We start from the raw sequence: 23,220 nt of genomic DNA on the forward strand, positions 1-23,220 counted from the left end.
AAAAGCATGTTAAAAATAAAAAACATGTAAAGAATAGGACAGTTTTTAATAATAGTGACAATATGAATTTCTAGAAATACTTTTTAGCCATCTCTGTACATGGGGAAACAGGATTTGTTTATGCTCTCCTAATTAGCAAAGAATACATGTGTTTCTGAGCTAGTACTTCCTGTATGCTGTGATGGTACAGAGGACTGATATTCTCATACTTTACTAGTGTTCCAGGAATACACAGTTCTGAAAACAGTGCTCCTTTTAGTTTGAGGAACAATGAGCAGACTGCTCTTTGTCAAGTTTGGCTTTTATTTTAATAATATCTTTTTTTCTTTAGGGTGGAGTTTAATGTTTTGATGTCAGAATGAAGAGCAGGATACCTCTCATCCTTCTAGCTTGTGGCTCCTTTAACCCCATCACAAACATGCATATGCGTTTATTTGAGCTGGCTAGAGATCACCTGCACCAAACAGGTCAGTAAGGTGTTGTTAGGATCACACACACATGGTGGTTTACTGTGAAAAGGAAGAAAGATTTTTAGCACTCTCTATAGATAAGCTGTCACTTTACAGCTGGCTTAATTTTAATATTCTTTATTGATCATTCAATATGAGGCTTTCATGGCATATTCAATATAGAAAGTCTAGCATTACCTCCTCCTTTGGCTTAGTACATAAACAGGTATCATAATGAGTGTTCATGCAAAAAAAGTGAAAGTTTTATCAGCAGTTTTAGGATCATATTCATGGAACAGGCTGAGCCTTGTGAAGGGTATGGTTAACAATTTTGAAACTGAGAAGAAACATTTATGTTCAAATTTCATGCTTTTATGATACATTGTGTTTTAATATGAAGAAGTGTTACAGTTAGCAGTTTTGACAGCCGGGTGAAACTGGAGAAAAGATGGAACATTAATTATTCATTATCCATCTTCACAAGTTATCTCCCCTAGCAAAATAATCTCCTCATAAAGGAGATCAGAAAAGCTAGATGTCAGCAGGCTAGAAAGTTTTGGCAACAAAGGAGAAAGGTGGGTAACATCAGGAATTTAAGCAAGAATCAAAAAAGCTACTGAGAAGCATTGAACTCTAAGTTTGATCAATTACTTAGTTGCTGAGGTTTTTATTTTTTTTCCATTTGGCAGCTAAAATACACACGTTTCTGGAAGAGGTTGGAAGGGAATCATAGTTTATTGGAACCTGACAGAGAAGTTCCTAGGGAGGTGGTTCAGTAGGAACCTGAACAGAAAATAATAGTAAAAGGAATTTGTCTGTCAAATTGTGGGGAGGGAGGGAGAGAATCTGGTAACCCACTGATACCATTGTGCAGTAACAGCAGCAACTACATGGTCACCGTATATTGTGAGAATACTTTGACTTCTGTGAGGAAGAATTACACAACTGGCTCCGAGGGCTGCCTCTACAAATCTCTATTGTCCTTTAACTGTAAAATGATTTTGTTGCTCCTGCAGGACTAGAAATAAAGGGTTAAAAAGGGATTCGAATTGACTTTTCTCACTGTAATTTTATACCTGCTTGTGCTGCCCAGGTGTGCAAGGAGTAGAAAGGTAATGTGAGACCAATTGGTACTTCTGTATAAGTCATAAGTTATATTCCAGTAATTTATTTCTTTACCTTGAAAGAAGGATTGAACTGGGAAATGAATTATGATTCTGTCTGAATCACAACACATTGTCTGGTCTGCTCCAGGGTCTGTGTAACAAGATGCCACCTCCTACTCAGCAGTTTACTTAAACAAGTCTAGTGAAAATCATATTAAAAATGAAATTCTGAAAGGCTGAAATGGAAGTTGTGCATTACATTGCACCTCTCTAACATCAGTGCTTCGTTCTGGATAGGATGTGACTTGCCATTTGAATTCTTAGTTTAATGTGTGGAGTCTTACTAGTATAAGTACTTCATGCATTGAAGAAGGGGACTTCATTTGTGTCTGGGTTGCCTGCAGTGTTGTCATTGCACTTTCTGAATGCTTAACCCAGGATGTGTGCAAAGCAAGAATCCTCAATTAGCTTGTGGAAGCTTTACCTATCCCAAGCAGAGGTAGCTTTATTTGAAGCAACTGTAAATGTGGATATATGTGTTTATGTGTATGGATACACAAATCTGATATATGGTCTTTCTTGCTATGGTGAAGACAGTTTCTCAAACAGAAGGGGTTGGCAACATGCTATAAAAATGGTTGATTCCAGATGCCCGTTTTACGGCAGAACCATTCCCAGCCAGGACATTAATTGGTCATTCTCTCATGGTTTTAGTCCAGTTTCCACTTCTGCAGTTACCCAGGGAAGGAGAGGAGGAATTGGAGCTTATCTGCTGAGAAGAACTAGTTGCAGACTGGGAGCTGACAGTGGGGCTGGAGGACGATGGTTATACATGACTAAAGCTTGTTTTGAAGCGAGGTAGTGGGCTGCTATATTCACATTGATTCCCTTCTCAGTGAGAACAATGCAATTCCGAGCTAACATACACACTGAATGCCTGAAAAGGTAACTAGCATGAGTGAAGAGGGCGATGTTTCCTAGGCTGTGAGAATTACTTAATTCTGGTGCTACTTTAGTATTTCTGCTCAATCACAAATTGGGCAGAAACAATGAGTTGTGCAGTAGCTTGGCTGGAGTTGGCTTTGCAGTCAGGTTTTACTGTTATGAATGACATGACTATCCCTGATGTGCATCCTGACTGACAGCTGTTTGCACATCACTTCAGTTTCAAATGCTGTCTAATCTTATTTTTCAAACATCCCTATTTTAAGTAGGGAATTTTATTGAGCTTCTGATACTTTAAGCAGTATCTGCAGTTTCATTGCCACATGTCAAGTAATTCATCCTTTTTCTGCTAATATCAGTTGACAAATCTTGTCATGCTGCCTTTTGAATACAACAGATGTAGCTACGTGTGACTGAATAATGATTCTCTATCTGGATTTTGTCTCTACTCATGTCAATTTGACTCTTTACACATCCTCATGCATAGCTAGAATTTTCTCAGATTCAATCCCTTGTTTTGAAATTGTTTTTTGAAACTTGCACTGACTGTGGCAAATGCCTTTCCAGTCTCTTAATACCTAATGCCAGATGCTTTTATTTCTCTCTGACTGTATTTCTCATTTGACCATAAAGTCCAAAGAAATAGTACTAGAATCAATCTGTGTAAGATGTTTAAAACCTTGTTTCCCAAGTATTGCTAGTGGAGGATACTTACATCACAAAATTTCTAGATAAGACCAAAAGGGATAGAGGGCAAAGGAGGGGAGTATGAAAGACAGGATGTTTCTATCTGACAAGACATATGCAAGGGGGAGATGAAGGACAATGAGTTACTATCTTATGAAAACTTGGGAAAAATGTGACACAATCAATGGGTTGTGTCAGATGCAGCGCTGGGCAGCAGAGCTGAGAAGTCCAAGGAGTAATTAGTCACTAACCAGGCTTGGGAATTCGGAAGTTGATGTTGTTCAAGGGCTGCATCTGATTAAAATGGACTGATATTTTCATGAAAGGGATAGGAACAGATTGTAACAGCAGCAAGTCAGCATAAATGCAGACTTCAATTTGTTTTCCTGCAACAATTCTGATAACTGGAATTTCAAAACAACACAAAAAACCCCAGTTTGATCCTACTGTTTTGATAGTGTGTATAGCAATACAGATACATGATTGGAATAGGATCAGATCAGCAGTAGTTACTCACTACATATACAATAAATATTGACAGGCATTAGTTAAAATTAACTGGACTTAAAAAATGAAAAGGAAACTGTCATGGTTTAGCCCCAGCCAGCAACTAAGCACCACGCAGCTGCTCACTCACTCCCCCTGCCCTGGTGGGATGGGGGAGAGAATCAGAGGAATAAGAGTGAGAAACACTCCTGGGTTGACATCAGAACAGTTTAATAATTGAAATAAAGTAAAAGAGTAATGATAATAATAACAATACAATAATTATAATAATAATAATAATAATATACAAAGCAAGTGATGCACAATGCAATTGCTCACCACCCGACAACCGATACCCAGACAGTTCCCGAGCAGTAATCGCTGCTCCCTGGCCAACCCCCCCAAGTTTATATACTGAGCATGATGTCGTGTGGTATGGAATAGGCCTTTGGTCAGTTTGGATCAACTATCCTGCCTGTGCCCCCTCCCACTTTCTTGTGCAACTGGCAGAGCATGGGAAGCTGAAAAGTCCTTGACTAGCATAAGCAGTACTTAGCAACAACTAAACCATCAGCGTGTTATCAACATTCTTCTCCTACTAAATCCAAAACACAGCACTGTGCCTGCTACTAGGAAGAAAACTAACTCTATTCCAGCCGAAACCAGGACAGAAACAAATCTTTGATTTTTTATTTTTTCATTACAAGATTTACAGCAGTGCTTGCTTAAATAGAGCAGTACTGGTTAATTGTATTAGGCTTTACCCTTGAAAGATGCATGAAGAGGGATACATGTGTGGCTTAGCATTCAGAAAGAATTGAAGCTGTAGAGTGCACTTTGCAGAGGTGCAAACCAAAGCAGCAAAAGCATAAATCTTAAGACATCTCAAGACATACCACATACCTAAAGAAAACGCTTCTGTTAGATAAAACTCAGTTTTCTGATGCTGTTATCAGTGCATACAGTTTAGGTCCTAACCTTTTCCTGAATTTAAGGAATGCTTTTCTAGGTGGAAGAAGTGTAGGTGTCTTTCTGTTCCACAAACTTTGTTGTCTTACTCTAAGCAGAATAAGGGCTGGGCGTCCTCTGCTTGCGGTGTCCTCTGCTTGCGGTGATGTTTGGGTTATGCCCTGTATTTGACTTTGGAATCCTAGTCATCTGTTTTGTAGCATCTCTGAAGAGAACCATTGCTTCCCAGTCATGTTACATGGCAAAAGTCAGCTTGGATGAGAGCATTTCAGAATAAGGTGTCCTGTGAGTAGAGCTACAATACTTTATTATTCACATTGTTACTCTCAAGATGGTGGTTTTATCATTCCTTTCTGGAGGAAGTACTAATTTTCATAGCTGTCAAGGTGCTGCCTTTCCTGCTTTTTGTCCAAATCCAGTGAACTCTATAGAAGTGAAGCTGTATTTTGAGGTCTTGATACAAAATGTTTATTATAGATGTGATCTGTGGAGATCATTCAGCATTTATTTGAGGACTGATCATTGTTAATGCTCAGTTACTCAGCTGTTGGAGGAGTTCCTGAAGTCACAATGTATTTGAGTGGCTATCTGACTACAGAGGTAAATCTGCATCTTCAGGCCCTGTAGTTCACTCAACCAGGTGGATATGATTTACGTATGTCTAGGTACTCATATGGCATCTGTCACTACAATTTTTGCACACCTCATCTAATTCAGCGAATACATCCTTCAAGCACTCTGAAGTGGTGAAGGTAAAGTCATCCATCCTATGGAGAGCTATCCTAAAACATTGTCCATTACTGTTCTGATGTATTTGTTGTTTATGTTGACTTTCAATGCAATGATTGCTGAATTGTTTACCCCTTTGATTTTCCTTGTATTGAATTCCCTTCACAGAAGGTGACTGAACATGAAGTAAAAAAGTCTTGCCTATTTTCTTTTCCTTTTTCATGCTTGACAATCTCTACATACATGTCATGGGAAGGTAAGCATAGGATGGTATCCTTTTGATATTTAATCTGAACAAAGAGGTTAGATATCCCTCTGTGGTGGGTTGACCCTGGCTGGACACCACGTGCCCACCTAAGCCAGACTATCACTCCCCTCCTCAGCTGGACAGGGAAGAGAAGATATAACAAAAGGCTTGTGGGTCAAGATAAGGACAGGGAGAGATCACTCATCAATTACCATCATGGGCAAGACAGACTCAACTTGGGGAAAACCAGTTTAATTTTTATTACCAGTGAAATCAGAGTAGGGTAATGAGAAATAAAAACTAAATCTTAAAACACCTTCCCCCCTCCCCTCCCTTCTTCCCGGGCTCAGCTTCACTCCCTCTTTTCTCTACCTCCTCCCCCCTGAGTGGCACAGGGGGATGGGGAATCGGGGTTGCAGTCAGTTCATCACCCATTATCTCTGCCGCTCCTTCCTCCTTGAGGGGAGGACTCATCGCACTCTTCCCCTGCTCCAGCTTCCCCTGCTCCAGCATGGGGTCTCTCCCACAGGAGACAGTCATCCATGAAGTTCTCCAATGTCAGTCCTTCCCACAGGCTACAGTTCTTCAAGAACTGCTCCAGCGTGGGTCCCTTCCATGGGGTGCAGTCCTTCAGGAGCAGACTGCTCCAGCGTGGGTCCCCCACGGGGTCACAAGTCCTGCCAGCAAACCTGCTCCAGTGTGGGCTCCTCTCTCCATGGGTCCACAGGTCCTGCCAGGAGCCTGCTCCAGCGCGGGCTTCCCACGGGGTCACAGCCTCCTTCGGGCACACCCACCTGCTCCGACGTGGGGTCCTCCATGGACTGCAGGTGGATATCTGCTCCACCATGGACTTCACTGTAGGCTGCAGGGGAGTCTCTGCTCCGGCACCTGGAGCACCTCCTCCCTCTCCTTCTTCACTGACCTTGGTGTCTGCAGAGTCGTTCCTCTCACACATTCTCACTCCTCTCTCTGGCTGCAGTTGCACAGGTTTTTTCCCCCCTCCTTAAATATGTGATCCCAGAGGCGCTACAACCATCGCTGATTGTCTTGGCCTTGGCCAGCATTGGTCCATCTTGGAGCCAGCTGGCATTGCCTCTGTCGGATATAGGGGAAGCTTCTAGCAGCTTCTCAGCTTAGGCTGCGAGTTCTGGGAGATTAAATGTTGATTTCTTGTGGGTTCAAGGGAAACCATGACTATTACTTCAATACAGAATTTTATCACGTGATTTTAATGTATGTGTAGTCACACATATAAGGCTGATAAAAGAAATTACATAATCCAGTTAACTAACCATATTTGTGAAAGCAAGAGTGCCAGTGGTTGTTTCAGTGAAGAAATGAAAACTTACATTAATATAAGCTCTTGTTGCATCTTAGATGGTTAGAACATGAGATTGTATTGTAACTATTTTCCAACATTGTTCACCTCTGATAGCAAGTTTTACAGCATTTTACGTTTTGAAATAGCTGCCACTTTACTCACAAAGGAGGACTGACTCCTTGGCAATCAAAGTGATTTTTGTTATTTACGTATTTGATGTTGTGTATGTACTATGCAGTAAGATTTAAACGGTTCATCAGACTCATTTTGTTAAATCTTAGATGTGTAGGTAACTTTATGCCCCTAGAACAGGTTTAATGAAGCAGAGAAAATGCTTATTCCTGGACAAACCTTCCAAAACCCAAACCAAAAATTCGCAATCCTGTGTCCTGAGATTGTTCACATTAATGCACTAATATGTAGAAGTTAGTTTCTTGTCCAGTGCTGAAAAGAAAATTGGGGCAGTCTCCAGGAAAAAAACATAAAGCCAAGCATTTTTATTTGGCTCATGCTTATAGACTTTGGATACATAGGACAGAAACCTTAGATAGGCGATGAGTTAAAAACTGTCATCTTGATTAGGGTGTGTGGGGTTTGCAGGGAGGTTTTTTGGTGTTTGGTTTTCAGTGGGTTTTTTTTTTCGTGTTTGGGTTGGTGGGGGTTTTTTTGTGTTTTGATTTGGGTGGGGTTGGTGTTTGGGCTCTGGGGTGGTTTGGGGGATTTTTTTGTGTGTTTGGGGTTTTTTGCTTTGGTGGTTTTTGTTTTGGGTTTTTTTGATACTTGGGTTTGGGTGTGTTTTGGGGAGGGAGTGTTGGTTTTTTGGGTTTTTTTCCTCTGTGGATGAGAGCTGTATGGTCATGAAACTAAAGTCCATATCTGCAGGAAGGGAAAATTTGCCTGTTTGAGTTGGTGTCACATTTAATTGATGTCATAGAAGCTACCAGCAAGTCTAACTGGTTTTTTTTCTATTATAAAGTATAAGTTGGGAGAGCTGAATACTGAATGATAAGGAGTTTCATTGTAACCTGGAGATGACATTGGCATTCATCTGTAATATTTTTATATAAGCCTACATCAGTGAAACTTTTAAAGCTTTGGAGTTTTACCAGGAAGGTACCAAGCTACATTAAAATAAGTGTGTTGGCTCATCTGCTGTTTTCAGTCATACAAACCCATAAAATCTTCCACTCAGTAAACTTAGCATGAAACATGCATCTTTTGATACTGTCATTACTTATGACTGATGTACATTGTTTATAGAGACATGCTGTATATCTAAACTCTTATCTAGAAGAGGCAGGTAGTTACTTCGGGTAGTTATTTTGGTATAAAGAATCAGGCTGGATAAACAGCTGTGCCTAATTCTCAGTTGTCATAGAAATGCAAGAGGCTTACATTTTGTAGGCACTGTTCAGCAGGGAGTAAAGTTTCTAGAAACTTTGTTTATGCTAAAACACTACAATTTCATAACACCTATTTAACAGCATCTTGGAAAAGGAGTGAAATAAAGCTGTATTCAGGCAAAAAGTCCTATTGCAACCTGCTCTGGAGATGACAGAAGCAAGAACAGCAATGGGGTCATTCCTGCTCGCTGGGTGGGATAACACCACAAAGCTGCAGAGCTTCCCAGTCTGTTGTGGATTTTCCTGTGACACTGAGATGAAGATGAGTAGTGGGCAAGAGTTAAATGTATGGAAGTATTTCTTTTATTTGGTTTTCTATAGTGGTTATTTACTTCTATTATTTACTTTTTGTATAGATTCTAATAGTAAATCCCAGACTACTAGAAGAAATTAATCCTTAAAAGCCCTGACAAAATACACATACAATTTTATATGAAATTGGCATGTGATAAATTTGCTTTAGTATTAATAAGCTAATTCAGCATTACAATTTGTGTTAGTGTTTGTGACAGTTTACAGTGTCCTTTATAACAGAATACTAAATACCCGTTTTCTTAAATAATACTATTTTAACATGTTTGAGGGACTTTTTTTTTTTTTTTCATTGCTCTTGTTTTGTTTAGTTTTCTAACCAGTTATCCTAAGCAGTTCTTATAGAATATAAGTTCATTGCAAGAGGAAATTTTTTGCTGCTTTTGATAGGTATGTTTTGAAAAACAAAGCCACTTAAGGGCCTGGAGAATTTTTACACATACTTGGAACAAGCAATAACAACATACTTCATGATGAAAACAAATAGCATTCCAAAGAAATAGAATTTGAAGATAATCCTGGACCAAGGAAGGTTTGAAACTACCTGCAATAATTTATGGGACAGAAAAGAGAATTACAGTGAAAAAAATTAATAAGTAAAAAAAATTAATAAAAACCAAAGTGGCAAAATTTAATGATTTCCTCCTTGCACGCCTGCTAAAATTGGGGGGCATATTTGAATAGCTGAACTTTTAAGTTACTGAAGAGGAAACAAGTTATTTAGAGCCAGTAATAAAATATTTTGAGTGCTAAAGCTTGTATTTTTAGGTGGAAGGCTCTCATGTGCATCATGTTTGCATCGTGCTGGGTTACTCAGTTGTTGTGAATCATCTCAAACAGTTATTGTATTTGACTTTCAGTACCTTAAGTGTTAGCAACCTTGATTTTTTCCTTCCAGTTGGTTTCATTTCTGCTTTGGAACAAGCAATATGGCATCAGAAGCTCTTACCTCATCCAATCTATGCAGTTCTAGGCCAGACGAGAGACTGAAATCTTCACAGCTCACAAGGATATGGCAGAGTTGCAATCATTCTTGGCTAGCATGATCTCACCCAATTTTAATTTTTACATTTCATATATTAATTTAAAATACAAGGGAACAACTTATATCTGTAGAAACTGAAAAGGACTGAAATGTGGAAAACAGAATTATTGTGTAAGAAAAACCTTTCAATAAGAATCATAGAATCGTTTAGGTTGGAAAAGACCTTTAAGATCATCCAGTCCAACCATTAACCTAACATTACCAAGTCCACACTAAACCAGTTAAGGGTAGACTAGACTAAACCATGTCCCAGAGTGCCATGTCTACCCGTTTTTTGAACACTTCCAGGGATGGTGACTCCACCACCTCTCTGGGCAGCCTGTTCCAATGCTTGAAGGGTAACATATTAATGAATTCAAACTGTAATTTCTTTCCCTTTAAATGAGAATTTGTTATAGCATTGTATATTATTAAAGTACCAGAGAATAATTGTTGTTCATAAATCAAGTGAAAATTATTTCCAATTTCAAATCAAGAGATGGACTTAATTATATACACACCTTTGCATGTTTCTGGAAAATTTTATCTTGCTCTATTGACCGTTTTGCCTATAATGATAATGTTTTCAAACAGAGGATAGTTTGGACTAACATTTTAAGAGGAGGCAGGCCTGTAAATCTCATTGAATCTTAACACAGTTTTTTTAAGTCCAGCTTGCTTAAGTTCTTTTGAAAATTTTACCCTATTATATCAAAATAAATGTGAAGTTACTACATTGTCATTTTAGAATATTAAATTGTCATGTGCCAGTGTCATAAATTATGAGTCCAGGGGTATCATTTTCATTACAAAGCAATAGAGGGAACTTGCTGCATTTAAGTTTCTTTGTTGAAACAAGTGAATTAGAAAAAAGGAAGAGGATTTCCTCCCCCGCCCCCCCAGTATCATATTTATCATAGTTATTTAAAATGCATGTGTTACATTAGAAATCATTTTGTTTCATTTCTGTTTATTTGAAACACCCTTTCTCTCCTCTCCATTTCTTGAGGGATGCAGCTCATATCAGTGCTTTATTTCCCTGTTGATTTTTTAAAATGAGAGCTACATTTTTGTTTCCAGATTTGAGGCCAGAACTGCAAAGTCTAACAAAAAGACCTTGTTGTGTTAATGATTACATTATGTTACAGGAGTAAAAAAATATGGGCATATTTTCAAATTTAATTAACATGATCAGCCAGATAGAAAGGATCTTTAATGGCTGCTAAGCTGATGTTTGGACCATAGTGCTGTAAGTCTCATTTTAGACTCCATTAGCCCCATCTTTCTTCTTGAATCTTCTGATTTGTCTGAATCGCATTAATCACAGCTGCAGTAATATGCTATAATTCTTGCTTTAACACAATGAAAAGGCACAACGATTTTGATAAATAACAAGCATCAGATGCTTAAGAACAAAGCAGTGGTCAGTTAAGTCATCCATTGCTCTGGCTATATAAAAGCTGTACTTACTGTAATATAAAACTTAATTATATCTAGCAATTTTCATAGTTTGCATCATCAATTGTAAACATCTTTACTTGCTTGCAAACTGTATGTTCATCCAGCTTTCCTTTTGGAATCATCTAATAGGATAAACATCAATAGTAATTGTGAGCAGTTCACAGAGGAAGAAGGTGGCTGCTTTTTAATTTTTTAAATTGCTGTTTCTGTATTAAAAATAATACCTAGATCAAGTTGTTTATAGCTTCTTATAACTTGGAAGTTAATCATGCTTTTAAGAGGTTGGACTAGATGAGCTCCCAAGGTCACATCCAGCCTAAATTTTCAAGATTCTGTGAAGATGACTTATTTTTCTTTTTTTCTTTTTTTTTTTTTCAAAAGGAAGGTATCAGGTGATCAAAGGCATAATATCTCCTGTTAATGATGACTATGGAAAGAAAGGCTTGGTTTCAGCAAGACACCGGATAGCTATGGCTAAACTAGCACTGGAGACATCTGACTGGATTCGAGTTGATCCATGGGAGAGTGAGCAGGAGACATGGACAGAGACAGTAAAAGTATTAAGGTAATTACATTTTTTTCCTTTTTTTATGAAGTTACTGATTGCCAAAAATCTGCCAGGCTGCTAGGTCAATGCACAGAACTCACTCCTGTAAAACACCCAAGCAAAGCAGAACGTGTCTGTTTATGGCATCATCTGCTATAAGATAAAGTATTATATCTGTGAGCAATGAAAATTCACATCACTTTCCTTCAGAAAGGCTGTGTCGTCAGTATTCCCCATCTGGAATCTTTCCTTTCCTAGTGCAAAGCAGACAGGCTTTCCCCAGACCTATGCAGTACTCCACAGTACTGCACTTGTGCCATTTAAGTGGTTAGATGCATGTGGAAAACCTCTGCCAAGAAAGGGTCTTGCAAAATTATACTCACTGAAAGAGTTCTGCAGAGAAGTTCTTGGCTCTCTTGTTATTTCTCATTTTTAAGTCTCTAAGCAGGTAATATATAGATCTTAATCAGAAAGTAAGAGAGTTTACAAACAACCCTATTCTTCAGGAGCGTCCCTATTCCAGATTAGCTGTATTGGCATTATTATGTCTGCAGGTTTATCTATTCACATATCCTTCTAAAGTTTTCATATTAACTCTAATGGTAAGTTGCACCCAAGCGCATAACTGCTGATGTTTTCTTCAAAATCACTGAGTTTGCTGTGGTTTTGTGCTGGAAACTAAACAATTTGTCCAAAACCTGTTAACTTGGTGTAAGGACCTTGAAATGTGCCTTTTTGCCATATGGTTGGTCTTGGTAATACATGCAGCACAAACTTCTTGTGCTAGCCACTTTTTGGAAACGTAGATGGTACAAAAGTCAACAGATATTGTTGAAGTGAAAGACTTCATGAATGTCTTTCAAGAAAGCAAGTGTGCTGTAAGAACTATCAATGATTCTTCATTTCTATCCACATTTTCTAGGTTACTTTCTAAATGGAAACAGTTGTTTGTATAGCTTAAGGCTCTAAAATGTGTCTTCCAACAGCTGTCCAGAAAGCTCTTACAGCTCTATGTGAAAGCAAGTAAAAAACACACCTGTTACTTTGCAAAAGCATACATAAGAATACCCTACATACTTACAAAACAACAAGTGGAGCCTTTTCTGCTTTTATTTGCTTCACTGAGTGAACATAGACATCCAGTTGCTTCTTTTGACCCTTCCCTCCAGCCAGCAGAATAGGATCGGGGCGAGAGGAAGACTAGGCAATGCCACCCTGTCTTTGCAAAAAACTTCTCTGTTCTTTTCTCTAATCACAATTGTATATTCCAGTGTGAGAAATCACCAAAAGGTCTGTCCTGCAGTATTGGTTGGGTATGGGATTTTTCTCCTAAACGTCAGTTTTGTAAAACTGTTTTCCTCCAGAGAAGCAGCCACAAATCTTACAGATCAGGTGATCCTACTTAGAAGGGCTTTGATCTTGCACAGCTCCAACTGAAGTGATTACTACTTGCAAGATTGGGCTTGTAAATTTTAAATCCACTTCAAAGTCCTTTAGGATAAGAGGTACAGTAAATAAAACCTGTACGTATAATTTTCTGCTCAGGGAAAGTAGTACCAATGTGGTATGAGCAGCCAAACTTCCTGTCTGCCTAGAAAGTGAACCTCTGATTTCATAAATAAATTCACAAAATGTTAAAATGGATGCCTGTTAAGGAGAGAAATGAGCTTAAATAATTTTTTTCACAAATGGTGGCCTATATTAATGAGCTGAACCACTGCCATAATCTAATGCTGAACCCTGTCCCTTGAATGGGTAAGAAGCACCCTGATGAAATAGCACATGTAGGTATTTTGGCTTCATATTGTATTTTAACTGTCACATGTGAATATTAAAAAAGAGGTGGCTTTAGGGCTAGATCCTTACCAAGTATAAACAGGCAATGGTTTATTGTGGAGTTGTGCTTCTTCACAAGTGTGGAAGATAAATCTATAGATTTTTCCCTGGTCAAAGAACCAAGAACCAATTGCTGCCTTCACTATAAGCTCCTTTAGGTAGGAAACTTTAGTAGCAATAGAAAGAGATTTTGCTATTGCACGGCAAAGGCAAAAAACATTATTGTACCTAAATGTCTCTTCTTATCAGTATTTTGAATTATATGCTTAACTGCAGTAGAACACTGTGTCCTGAGACACATGAATGGCCTTTTCCTACAGTATTTGTTTTACCTGAGTGCGATGAAAATGTCGTATTTCATCAAAATCTGTGGATTTTGCAAAGGTTCCCAAATAGTTACGACGTAAAAGATTTTTAAGCAGCAAAGCTCGTATCCGACTTGTGGCAGTGCTTTAGTTGCCTGTTACATTAAGTGAGTATGGAAATTTTGGAGACTATCCCAAGGGTTTTTTTAGAGAGAAGGAGGGAACATGATAGAGCTATTTCCCACTTAGCCGCTGTTCCTGAATATTCTTCCTAGACAAGAAAACAGTATTGTCAGTAACCAAAGAACTACATGCATTCCTCTTGTAATGCAGATTTGATTGTGGTGCAGATATACTATGAATTAATTTAGAATTGGCAAGATCTATCCTACCCAACTTTCCTTGAATTGTGCTTGTGATTTAATTATATAGTTATTCAAAGCTTCATACGCAGTTCAGAAAATGCTTGATAAACTGACAGATTGGTTTGTCCTTTTTGGTGTATCTTTAAAACAATGTAACCCTCCCTGCAGCAGCACTTGAAATGCCTGCTGAACAGACCTTTTGGCAGTTAAGATTTTGCAGTACTTGTAACGTTAGTCCTGCAGTGAGCTCTCTGCCAAGAGTTCTTATTTTTGAATCATGGCCCAAGAATGTCAGTCCATGATACAAAGTTAGTGTACTTGACTATACATAGCATCAGCCTGTTTACAAGAAGGCAGGATTAAAAATAGAAATGTAGGAAGGCACAGGCCAAGCTACTGCTACCTACTCTCTACTACCATATGTCCCTCACCTCTTGTCTGTGCAGTTTCTTTAGCCAATGGCTGAGCATCAAAAATTACTGGAGATAGTTATGCAGCCTGTCTAGGTGTAGGTTCTTGACACTTGTGCAACTTATTCCTGTGGCTAAAAGTATTTGCATGATTTAAAGAGTGTACATTTAAATCACTGAACTATAAATTCATTCCTTAGGCCAGACATTCAAAGGGTTATCTATGGCTTTATACATGTACTGAATTTGGACTGTACCTTGTAACTCATAATCTTTGCTTTTGATACAGTTATATGATGGTCACTTTGGCTATATATGTAGTAGACAGAGATGGTTTGAGTCTGTGTCTACCTGTCTTGTTTAACTGTGAGCTTGCTTCCTGAAACAATTTTGCCTCGTGCCAATACAGGCAATGCCTAAGTGTGGCTCAGGATGGTGCAAGTCAAGGACTATTCTAAACAGGCAAGGCCATGCTGGTTTGGAAGGAAGGGAGTTCAGGTGTTAGATCTATTGGCACTTGCCCGCATGATGAAAGAAGGGACCGCTACCATCATGTAATAGTACCAATATTGCAGTGGGGCACCAGTGACCAGGAGCAGCAAAAGAATAAAGTAATAGAAACCTGGAAAAACTGACAAAAGAATCCTTGCCTGCCTTCATGGATCTAAAATTAGAAGCATAGCAGCTGACAAAAATCTTATGAGAATTGTGTATTTTGAGTTTCTCAGGACTGTGATTCTTTTAATTAAAATGAAACGGAAAACCACAAGGTGAAAATGCAGGCAACGTGGTTTTGAGGAGAAGAGGATGAGAGAGAACAAGAATGTCTCCTCCTGAAAACTGAGCATACATTATAGAAACATCATAATGAGGGGTTGTATTTAATCAAGAAATTAAATCTAGTGATTGAAGTGTGATTTAATCCTGTTACAAGCAAAAACGTCCACAATGTTTTAAATGTAATATTGCTACCAAAGTTGCCATAGTGGTAGAATTTCAAAAAAGAATTGAAAACCAAAAGGCCATTATGGAGATTGCTTGTGAGTTCTGCAAAATGTTAACGACATTGATAGTAATCTCATGGTAGAATGAATATGCTAAATTCTTAACAAATTGTATTCAGATCCAAAGTGCATAAAAGCAGACTGTGTTCTTGAATCTGAAAGTGCCAAGTAATCACTTTGTGCATCTCTGAGAGGATTACCTCACACAGAAGCCTTTATTTTAAATACAGGCACCATTACAATGAATCACTCAGATTGCTCCAGTCCAAGGAGGAATTCATGAAAAACAAACGGTCCATAGAAAGATCTACAGAGGATTCCCTTTCTTACCAGCACTCAGGTTGGTTCATAACTGTAAACACAACTCTTTGTTTAGCATTAAAAACAATACAGCTTTACCAGACTAGACTAACTGATGAAAAAGTTGAACATAGTAGCTGATAAGTTTTGAGGGTTGGAGCTGCCTGCCAAAAACAATCCATGCCAAATGCCAGCATGACTGCTGGTGCAGTTATTTTGCAGTAACTTTTTTTTTTTTGTATTCTATTTGGCAGCTGTCTGCAGAGAACAATCTGTTAGTTTGAACAGGGAAAGCTAGCATTCTGTTGTTACTTACTTTTTCTGCCTTCGGTGCTTTGACTGACTGGGCAGTGATACGGCTTTGGCTACATTAAACATGTGGCCCACCAAGAAGACATGGAACGTTTTTTTCCCACTTCCTTTCGTCACTAGCATGGTATAGTGTTGGGCATGGGGAATGATCAAGAGCTATTGAGAACTTCAGAGCAGAATACAGTTCCTACCCTTACTTATAAATAAATGTTGGTTAGCACAAACTTTCTAATGGTAGGAAACTTTACCTGTTACCCAATTACCCAATTCCTCCTCCCTCCCCCACCCCTCCGCCAAAAAAAACCTTCCCAACAATGAAATCTGTTGAATTGGGGTTTTCTGTGAAGTTTGTAGAAAGGCTTCATCACCTAATGGAAGCTTTCACAAAGATCACTTGGTGGCTGAGTTTAGCAGTGACAAAATTCCATAATATACTATTTTTCTACTAAATGTATGGCTACTAAACTGTAAGACTTCTTTGCATGGTGCTGAACCTCATGATTTTGTTCCACATGAAATAATCAGGTCACTTTAATATACAGCACAAATAAAAAGGTTCACTGAGGACAGGTATAGACAAATGACTGCAGTTTTAATAAACTTAGAGTAGCTTATCGGTGCTAGTCATTCAGGACAAAGATGAAAACACAAGACTGTGGAGTTCTTTTTCTCTGTTTTTCAGTGTCCAGGGATTTGCCATCCCTCCTTGACTCACCAAATATAACTTCATATGCCATATTTCTTCTCGTACTTACAAGAGATGGTTGATTGTCTTAATTTCATTTTTAATTGAATCCCCTGCACTTCAAATCTCTCAGTTGCCTTACATGAACAACTTTGTTGTCACCTCTTGAATGCTTTTCCCTGGCATATTCCAAGAGCAGTCCAGCTACTTCATTTGTATTAGTAGTTATTTCTCCTTTAGCTTACCCTCTCCTTTTTCCCTGAACAACACTTCAAAGAATTGCAGTTAATTTCTGTCCACCATCATTGACTGACCTATGCCAATCAAAAACAAGCAAAAATTTCCCTGATCCAGAAATGGCCTGAAATAAAGGCTATTGTACTTATAAAAAAATGGAGCATTGCAGCAGCCATTTGGGTTTTATACCATTAGCTATAGTGGAAGCTGCAGATCACCATTTAGCAAAGTGCCCTTGAAAGGCCGAAGACACATTTTTCTCATTGGCGCAGAAGATGTGGGGATATGCAGAGATGTATTTGTAAAATTGACAACCTTTTTGTAAGGTCTACAATCTGTTAATTTAGCTTCTAGTAACATAGAACTGCAATGCATGTACATTCAGAGAAAACCTGTCAACACTATAAAAGCTCTGGTGTAATATTAGCTCTAATACAGCTTGGGACAGAGTACTGTTTTATTGTGGAGGTTGCTGTTAAGTAAAAAGCAAGCTGTGACATAAACCCCAGGTAAGAGTCTGGAAAGCAGGGGACTGGAAACAGTCAAAATGTGGAACTAAGGACAGGGAACTGGAAAGGAAGAGTAGAATCTGTGAATGGAAAGACAAGAAGATTGGAACTGGCATGAGGAAATAGACGGGCAGAGGACAGCTTGGAAGGGATGAAGCAGAAAAGATCAGCTTTATCATGACAGAGCTTCCAGAGCTGTGTGAATCCTAAGATTATGGGTAAGAATCAGCGACAGAGGCAACAAAGGGAACCTTGTGGTTGGTGTCTACTACAGGCTGCCTGATCAAGGGGAGCCTACTGATGAAGCCTTCTTCCTCCAGCTCCGGGAAGCTTCACGCTTGCAGACTCTCATCCTGCTGCGGGACTTCAACCACCCCGACATTTGCTGGAAAAGCAACACGGTGAGCTGTAGGCAATCCAGGAGATTCCTGGAATGCATTGAGGATAACTTCCTAAGCCAGGTAATAGGCACCCCTACCCAAGGGGACGCGATACTGGACCTGATGGTCACCGATGCAAGTGAGCTTATTGGTGATGTCAAGACTAGAGGCAGCCTGGGCTGCAGTGATCACATGTTGGTGGAGTTCACACTCCTGAGGGACATGGTTAAAGCGAGGAGTATAGTCAGGACCCTAAATTTTAGAAAAGCAAAATTCCAGCTCTTCAAGGAGTTAGTCAGAAGGACCCGGAACAGAACAGAGCTGGCAGATCTTTAAGGACACCTTCCATAGAGCGCAAGAGCTATCAGTCCCCAAGTGTAAGAAATCAGGCAAGGAAGGGAAGAGACCAGCATGGCTGAGTCAAGACCTGCTGGTCAAACTAAAGAGTAAGAGGGAACTGCACAGGCAGTGGAAGTAGGGAAGCTTCCCGGTTGTGTAGGGAGGGGGTGAGGAAGGCCAAGGCACAACTGGAGCTGATTTTGGCAAGGGATGTAAAGAATAACAAGAAGGACTTCTACAGGTATGCCAACCAGAAAAGGAAGGTTAAAGAAAGCATACCCACCCCGATGAACAAGAATGCCGACCTCGTATCAAGAGATGAGGGGAAAGCGGAGGTACTCAACAACTTTTTTGCCTCAGTCTTCACTGGCAGCCTCTCTCCTCACCCCTCCCGAGTCGATGGACTGCAAGATGGGGACCAGGGGGCTAAAGCCCCTCCCACTGTAAGGGACGATCAGGTTCGAGACCACCTGAGGAACCTGAATGTACACAAGTCTATGGGACCTGATGAGATGCATCCCAGAGTCCTGAGGGAATTGGCTGATGTAGCTGCCAAGCCACTCTCCATGATATTTGAAAAGTTATGGCAGTCAGGTGAAGTCCCTGGTGACTGGAAGAAGGGGAATGTTGTGCCCATTTTTAAAAAGGGAAGAAAGGAGGACCCTGGGAACTACCGACCTGTCAGCCTCACCTCTGTGCCTGAGAAGATCATGGAACAGATCCTCCTAGAAGCTATGCTCAAGCACATGGAAGACAGGGAGGTGATTCGAGACAGCCAGCATGGCTTCACCAAGGGCAAGTCCTGCCTGACCAACCTAGTGGCTTTCTATGAAGGAGTGACTGCATCAGTGGACAAGGGAAAAGCAATGGATGTCAGCTACTTGGATTTCTGTAAAGCCTTCAACACAGTCCCCCACAACATCCTTCTCTCTAAATGGGGGAGCTATGGGTTTGATATGGATTTGATGGGTGGACTGTTCGGTGGATAAGGAATTGGCTGAAGGGTCACATCCAGAGGGTTGTGGTCAATGGCTTGATGTCCACATGGAGACCAGTGACAAGTGGAGTCCCTCAGGGGTCTGTACTGAGACAAGTGCTGTTTAATATCTTCATCAGTGACATAGACAGTGGGATCGAGTGCACCCTCAGCAATTTTGCAGACAACACCTAGGTGAGTGGTGCGGTTGACATGCCAGAAGGACAAGATGTCATCCAAAGGGACCTGGACAAGCTGGAGAGGTGGGCCTCTGTGAACCTCATGAGGTTCAACAAGGCCAAGTGCAAGGTCCTGCACCTGGGTCAGGGCAACCCCCGATACCAATACAGGCTGGGGGATGAAGGGATTGAGAGCGGCCCTGCAGAGAAGGACTTGGGGTACCGGTGGATGAAAAGCTGGACATGAGCCAACAATGTGCGCTTGCAGCCCAGAAAGCCAACCGAATCCTGGGCTGCATCAAAAGAAGCATGGCCAGCAGGTCAAGGGAGGTGGATTCTGCTGCTCTACTCTGCTCTGGTGAGACCTCACCTGGAGCACTGCATCCAGCTCTGGGGCCCTCAGCACAAGAAGGACATGGACCTGTTGGAGCGGGTCCAGAAGAGGGCCACCAAAATGATCCAAGGGCTGGAGCACCTCTCCTACGAGGACAGGCTGAGAGAGTTGGGGTTCTTCAGCCTGCAGAAGAGAAGGCTGCGAGGAGACCTTATTGCGGCCTTTCGGTACTTAAAGGGGGCCTACAGGAAGGATGGGGAGAATCTTTTTAGCAAGGCCTGTTGTGACAGGACAAGGAATAATGGATTTAAACTAAAGAAGAATAGATTTAGACTGGGTATAAGGAAGAAATTTTTTACAATGAGGGTGGTGAAGCCCTGGAACGGGTTGCCCAGAGAGGTAGTGGAGGCCCCATCCCTAGAAACATTGAAGGTCAGGTTGGCTGGGGCTCTGAGCAACCTGATCTGGTTAAAGCTGTCCCTGCTCACTGCGGGGGGGTTGGGCTAGATGACCTCTAAAGGTCCCTTCCAGCCCAAAGCATTCTATTATTCTAAGGTTCTTGGTGTCTCATTGTTCATCAGCTCTCAGAAGTATTGTGACGTTCTTTCAGTTTTATACTCTTGTAGCCCTGGTCCACACAGGGATCACAGACAACTTTTGCAGGTACTTTTGCAGTGGCTTAAGTGTCAAGGATGAGAGCATTGAATCTAAAGGTTCCGACCTTGCAGATATGGGTATCAAAATAAAATTTACTGGGTGGTTTGGGGGGGAGGGGGCTGTTACAAAAATATCACATTCCTACCAAATACAGTAATTATAAACTCTAAAAAAACCAAAATTATATTTTTAAGTATGTGGACAGTCTATGGTGATTCTGTCAGGCACGAATGTTTCAAGATAGCCTTGTTCCATACAGTGCTCCTTCGGTAGTAGTGCTGCATTCAGAGCACAGGAAGGTGCACTGCAGTACCCCTGCCACCTTTGTTGTAGGGGTCGTAAGGTAAGTACTGCAGGGTGTAAGAAGAGAAGAAATGCTTGCTGTAGTTAACTCAATGGTATATACTAACCCTGCAAAACTGAGCGTATCTTAAGGCACTTAAGGTATGCTTTTCATGCACCAGTGATGACGGGTACGTTTCTTATTTTTCGAATCACTGATTTAAAGTGTTTGTGTCAGACTTGCAGATGGGCTAACCGTCCACAACCACAAATAAATGTAAAATGGAGACAATACCTTCCCCTTCATTTCACATGAATGCAAGGCTGTGAAAATACCTAGTCAATGTTTGCGAAATACTTAGATGGTATAATGATGAGTGCTGTAGGAACTTTAAGGAAAGAGAGTTCTGTAGTGGGGCTTAGCCAGCAGGCAGCAAATAAGAAATGGAGAGAAAACAAAAAAAAATGTACTAGTGAAGTATCATTTTTGGTCATTATTGTTGTGGTTTAACCCGGCAGGCAGCTAAACACCACTCAGCTGTTTGCTCACTCTCCCCCTCCCCAGTGGGATGAGGGAGATAATTAGAAAAAAGAAAAGTAAAATTCATGGGTTGAGATAAAGACAGTTTAATAGGACAGAAAAGGAAGAGAAAAAAAAATATACAAAGCAAGTGATGCACAATGCAATTGCTCACCACCCGCCAACCGATACCCAGACAGTTCCTGAGCAGCAATCGCTGCCCCCCGGCCAACCACCCCCCAGTTTATATACTGAGCATGATGTCGTATGGTATGGAATAGCCCTTTGGGCAGTTTGGATCAACTATCCTGGCTGTGCCCCCTCCCACTTTCTTGTGCACCTGGCAGAGCATGGGAAGCTGAAAAGTCCTTGACTAGCATAAGCAGTACTTAGCAACAACTAAAACATCAGTGTGTTGTCAACATTATTCTCATCCTAAATCCAAAACACAGCACTATGCCAGCTACTAGGAAGAAAATTAACTCTATCCCAGCTGAAACCAGGACAATTATTTGAGGTACAGCAAATTTGGCTTTAGATCTCTTTGTACTGGAAAGAAAATGCCATGGCCACATGACACAAACTAATATCTGTATAATATTCTGCTGGTTCAAATTTCTCTAAAATAAAACTTAGTAGGTCAACTAACTACCTTATTGTACCAGTGAGGGTAGTTAGATTAGATACAGTCCATCATGTTTTGGATGATATAAGTGCACAAACCCAGGCGAAATTCTAGGTTGTTCTCTGGCTGATGGGACAGTATGCAAACATTGTGTCTGTGTGCCAGAGTGCAGTAGGGCCGCCACTCCCTAAGGGACGGAGAGCCATATGCGGTAACGCAGTGGCAGGCAAGGGCTTCACTAGCTAGGGTTGGTCCCACAGTACCCGAGCAAAGCAAGCAGGGCAGGCTGGGGTATAGTAGCCAGGTTCAACCAAGACTAGTCTTCGTGCTAAAATAATTCACTTCTTTATTTGCTTCTTCCCATTTTTGGCTTGCTTGAGTGGAGGAATAATTCTCCTTTAACATTGTACAGATAATATTTGATATGCTGTGAGTGATGATGAAGTAGGTGATAAAGTAATTGTGACCGGGCACATAAAATCCAAGCTAAATTTTTCTTGCAACATTTTGAAAGAAAACTGGAGTAAAGGTAAATGATTAAAAAAAAAAAAAAAAAAAAAAGAAAAAAGTGATGAGTTAAAACCAATTTTAAGTATAAACTTCCTAGAAAACCAAGCAAGTACGGATATCTCTCATTTCCTTTTCTCTTTCCAGTTCTACCAGAATTAAAGCTGCTCTGTGGGGCTGATTTTCTACAGACATTTAAGACACCCAATCTCTGGAAGGAAGAACACATCAAAGAAATAGTGGAGAAGTTTGGTTTGGTCTGTATTAGCCGTGCTGGCTCTGATCCTGCTCAGTATATCAATGAATCAGACCTTTTAACTAAATTTCAGCACAATATCTTTCTGGTGAAAGAATGGATTCAGAATGAAATCAGTGCAACACAGATACGCTCTGCCTTGTGCAGAGGATTAAGTGTAAAATATCTCATACCAGATTCTGTTATATCCTACATTGCACACCATAATATCTACACAGAAGAGAGTGAGCGGAAGAATGAAGGTGACTTGCTTCAGCCTCTTAAGTTGCATAGCACAACAGTAAACCCACTAAATGACTGATGTCTGTAGCGTGTGAAGTGGATAGACCTGGCGGTTTTTTGTGTAAAGTTCTAGAGAATGTCGTTTCTTGTTAATGAGGGGAAAGTACATCAGTCTAAAACTTCTTGAATTCATGTGGTGTTTTAAATTCATGGTTTTGTGTGTGGTAGTGCTTAAGCAAATTGGGATGCTCGGCTGCATAGCTTAGAATATATAAAGAACAGGTTCCTTGTGAA

The 23,220-nt window shown here is 40.3% G+C and overlaps 1 protein-coding gene across 1 annotated transcript; it reads left to right on the top strand.

The window, feature by feature from the left end:
- The first annotated feature begins 349 nt into the window (after nucleotides 1-349).
- NMNAT3 (nicotinamide nucleotide adenylyltransferase 3) lies at nucleotides 350-23,005 on the top strand. Its single transcript, XM_075716886.1, has 4 exons — nucleotides 350-467; nucleotides 11,521-11,704; nucleotides 15,837-15,946; nucleotides 22,596-23,005. The coding sequence occupies exons 1-4, from the start codon at nucleotides 359-361 to the stop codon at nucleotides 23,003-23,005; spliced, it is 813 nt and encodes a 270-aa protein (XP_075573001.1). The 5' UTR covers nucleotides 350-358.
- The last annotated feature ends 215 nt before the right edge of the window (nucleotides 23,006-23,220 follow it).

The sequence above is a fragment of the Pelecanus crispus genome, chromosome 9, assembly GCF_030463565.1.
Source record: "Pelecanus crispus isolate bPelCri1 chromosome 9, bPelCri1.pri, whole genome shotgun sequence".
NCBI lineage: Eukaryota > Metazoa > Chordata > Aves > Pelecaniformes > Pelecanidae > Pelecanus > Pelecanus crispus.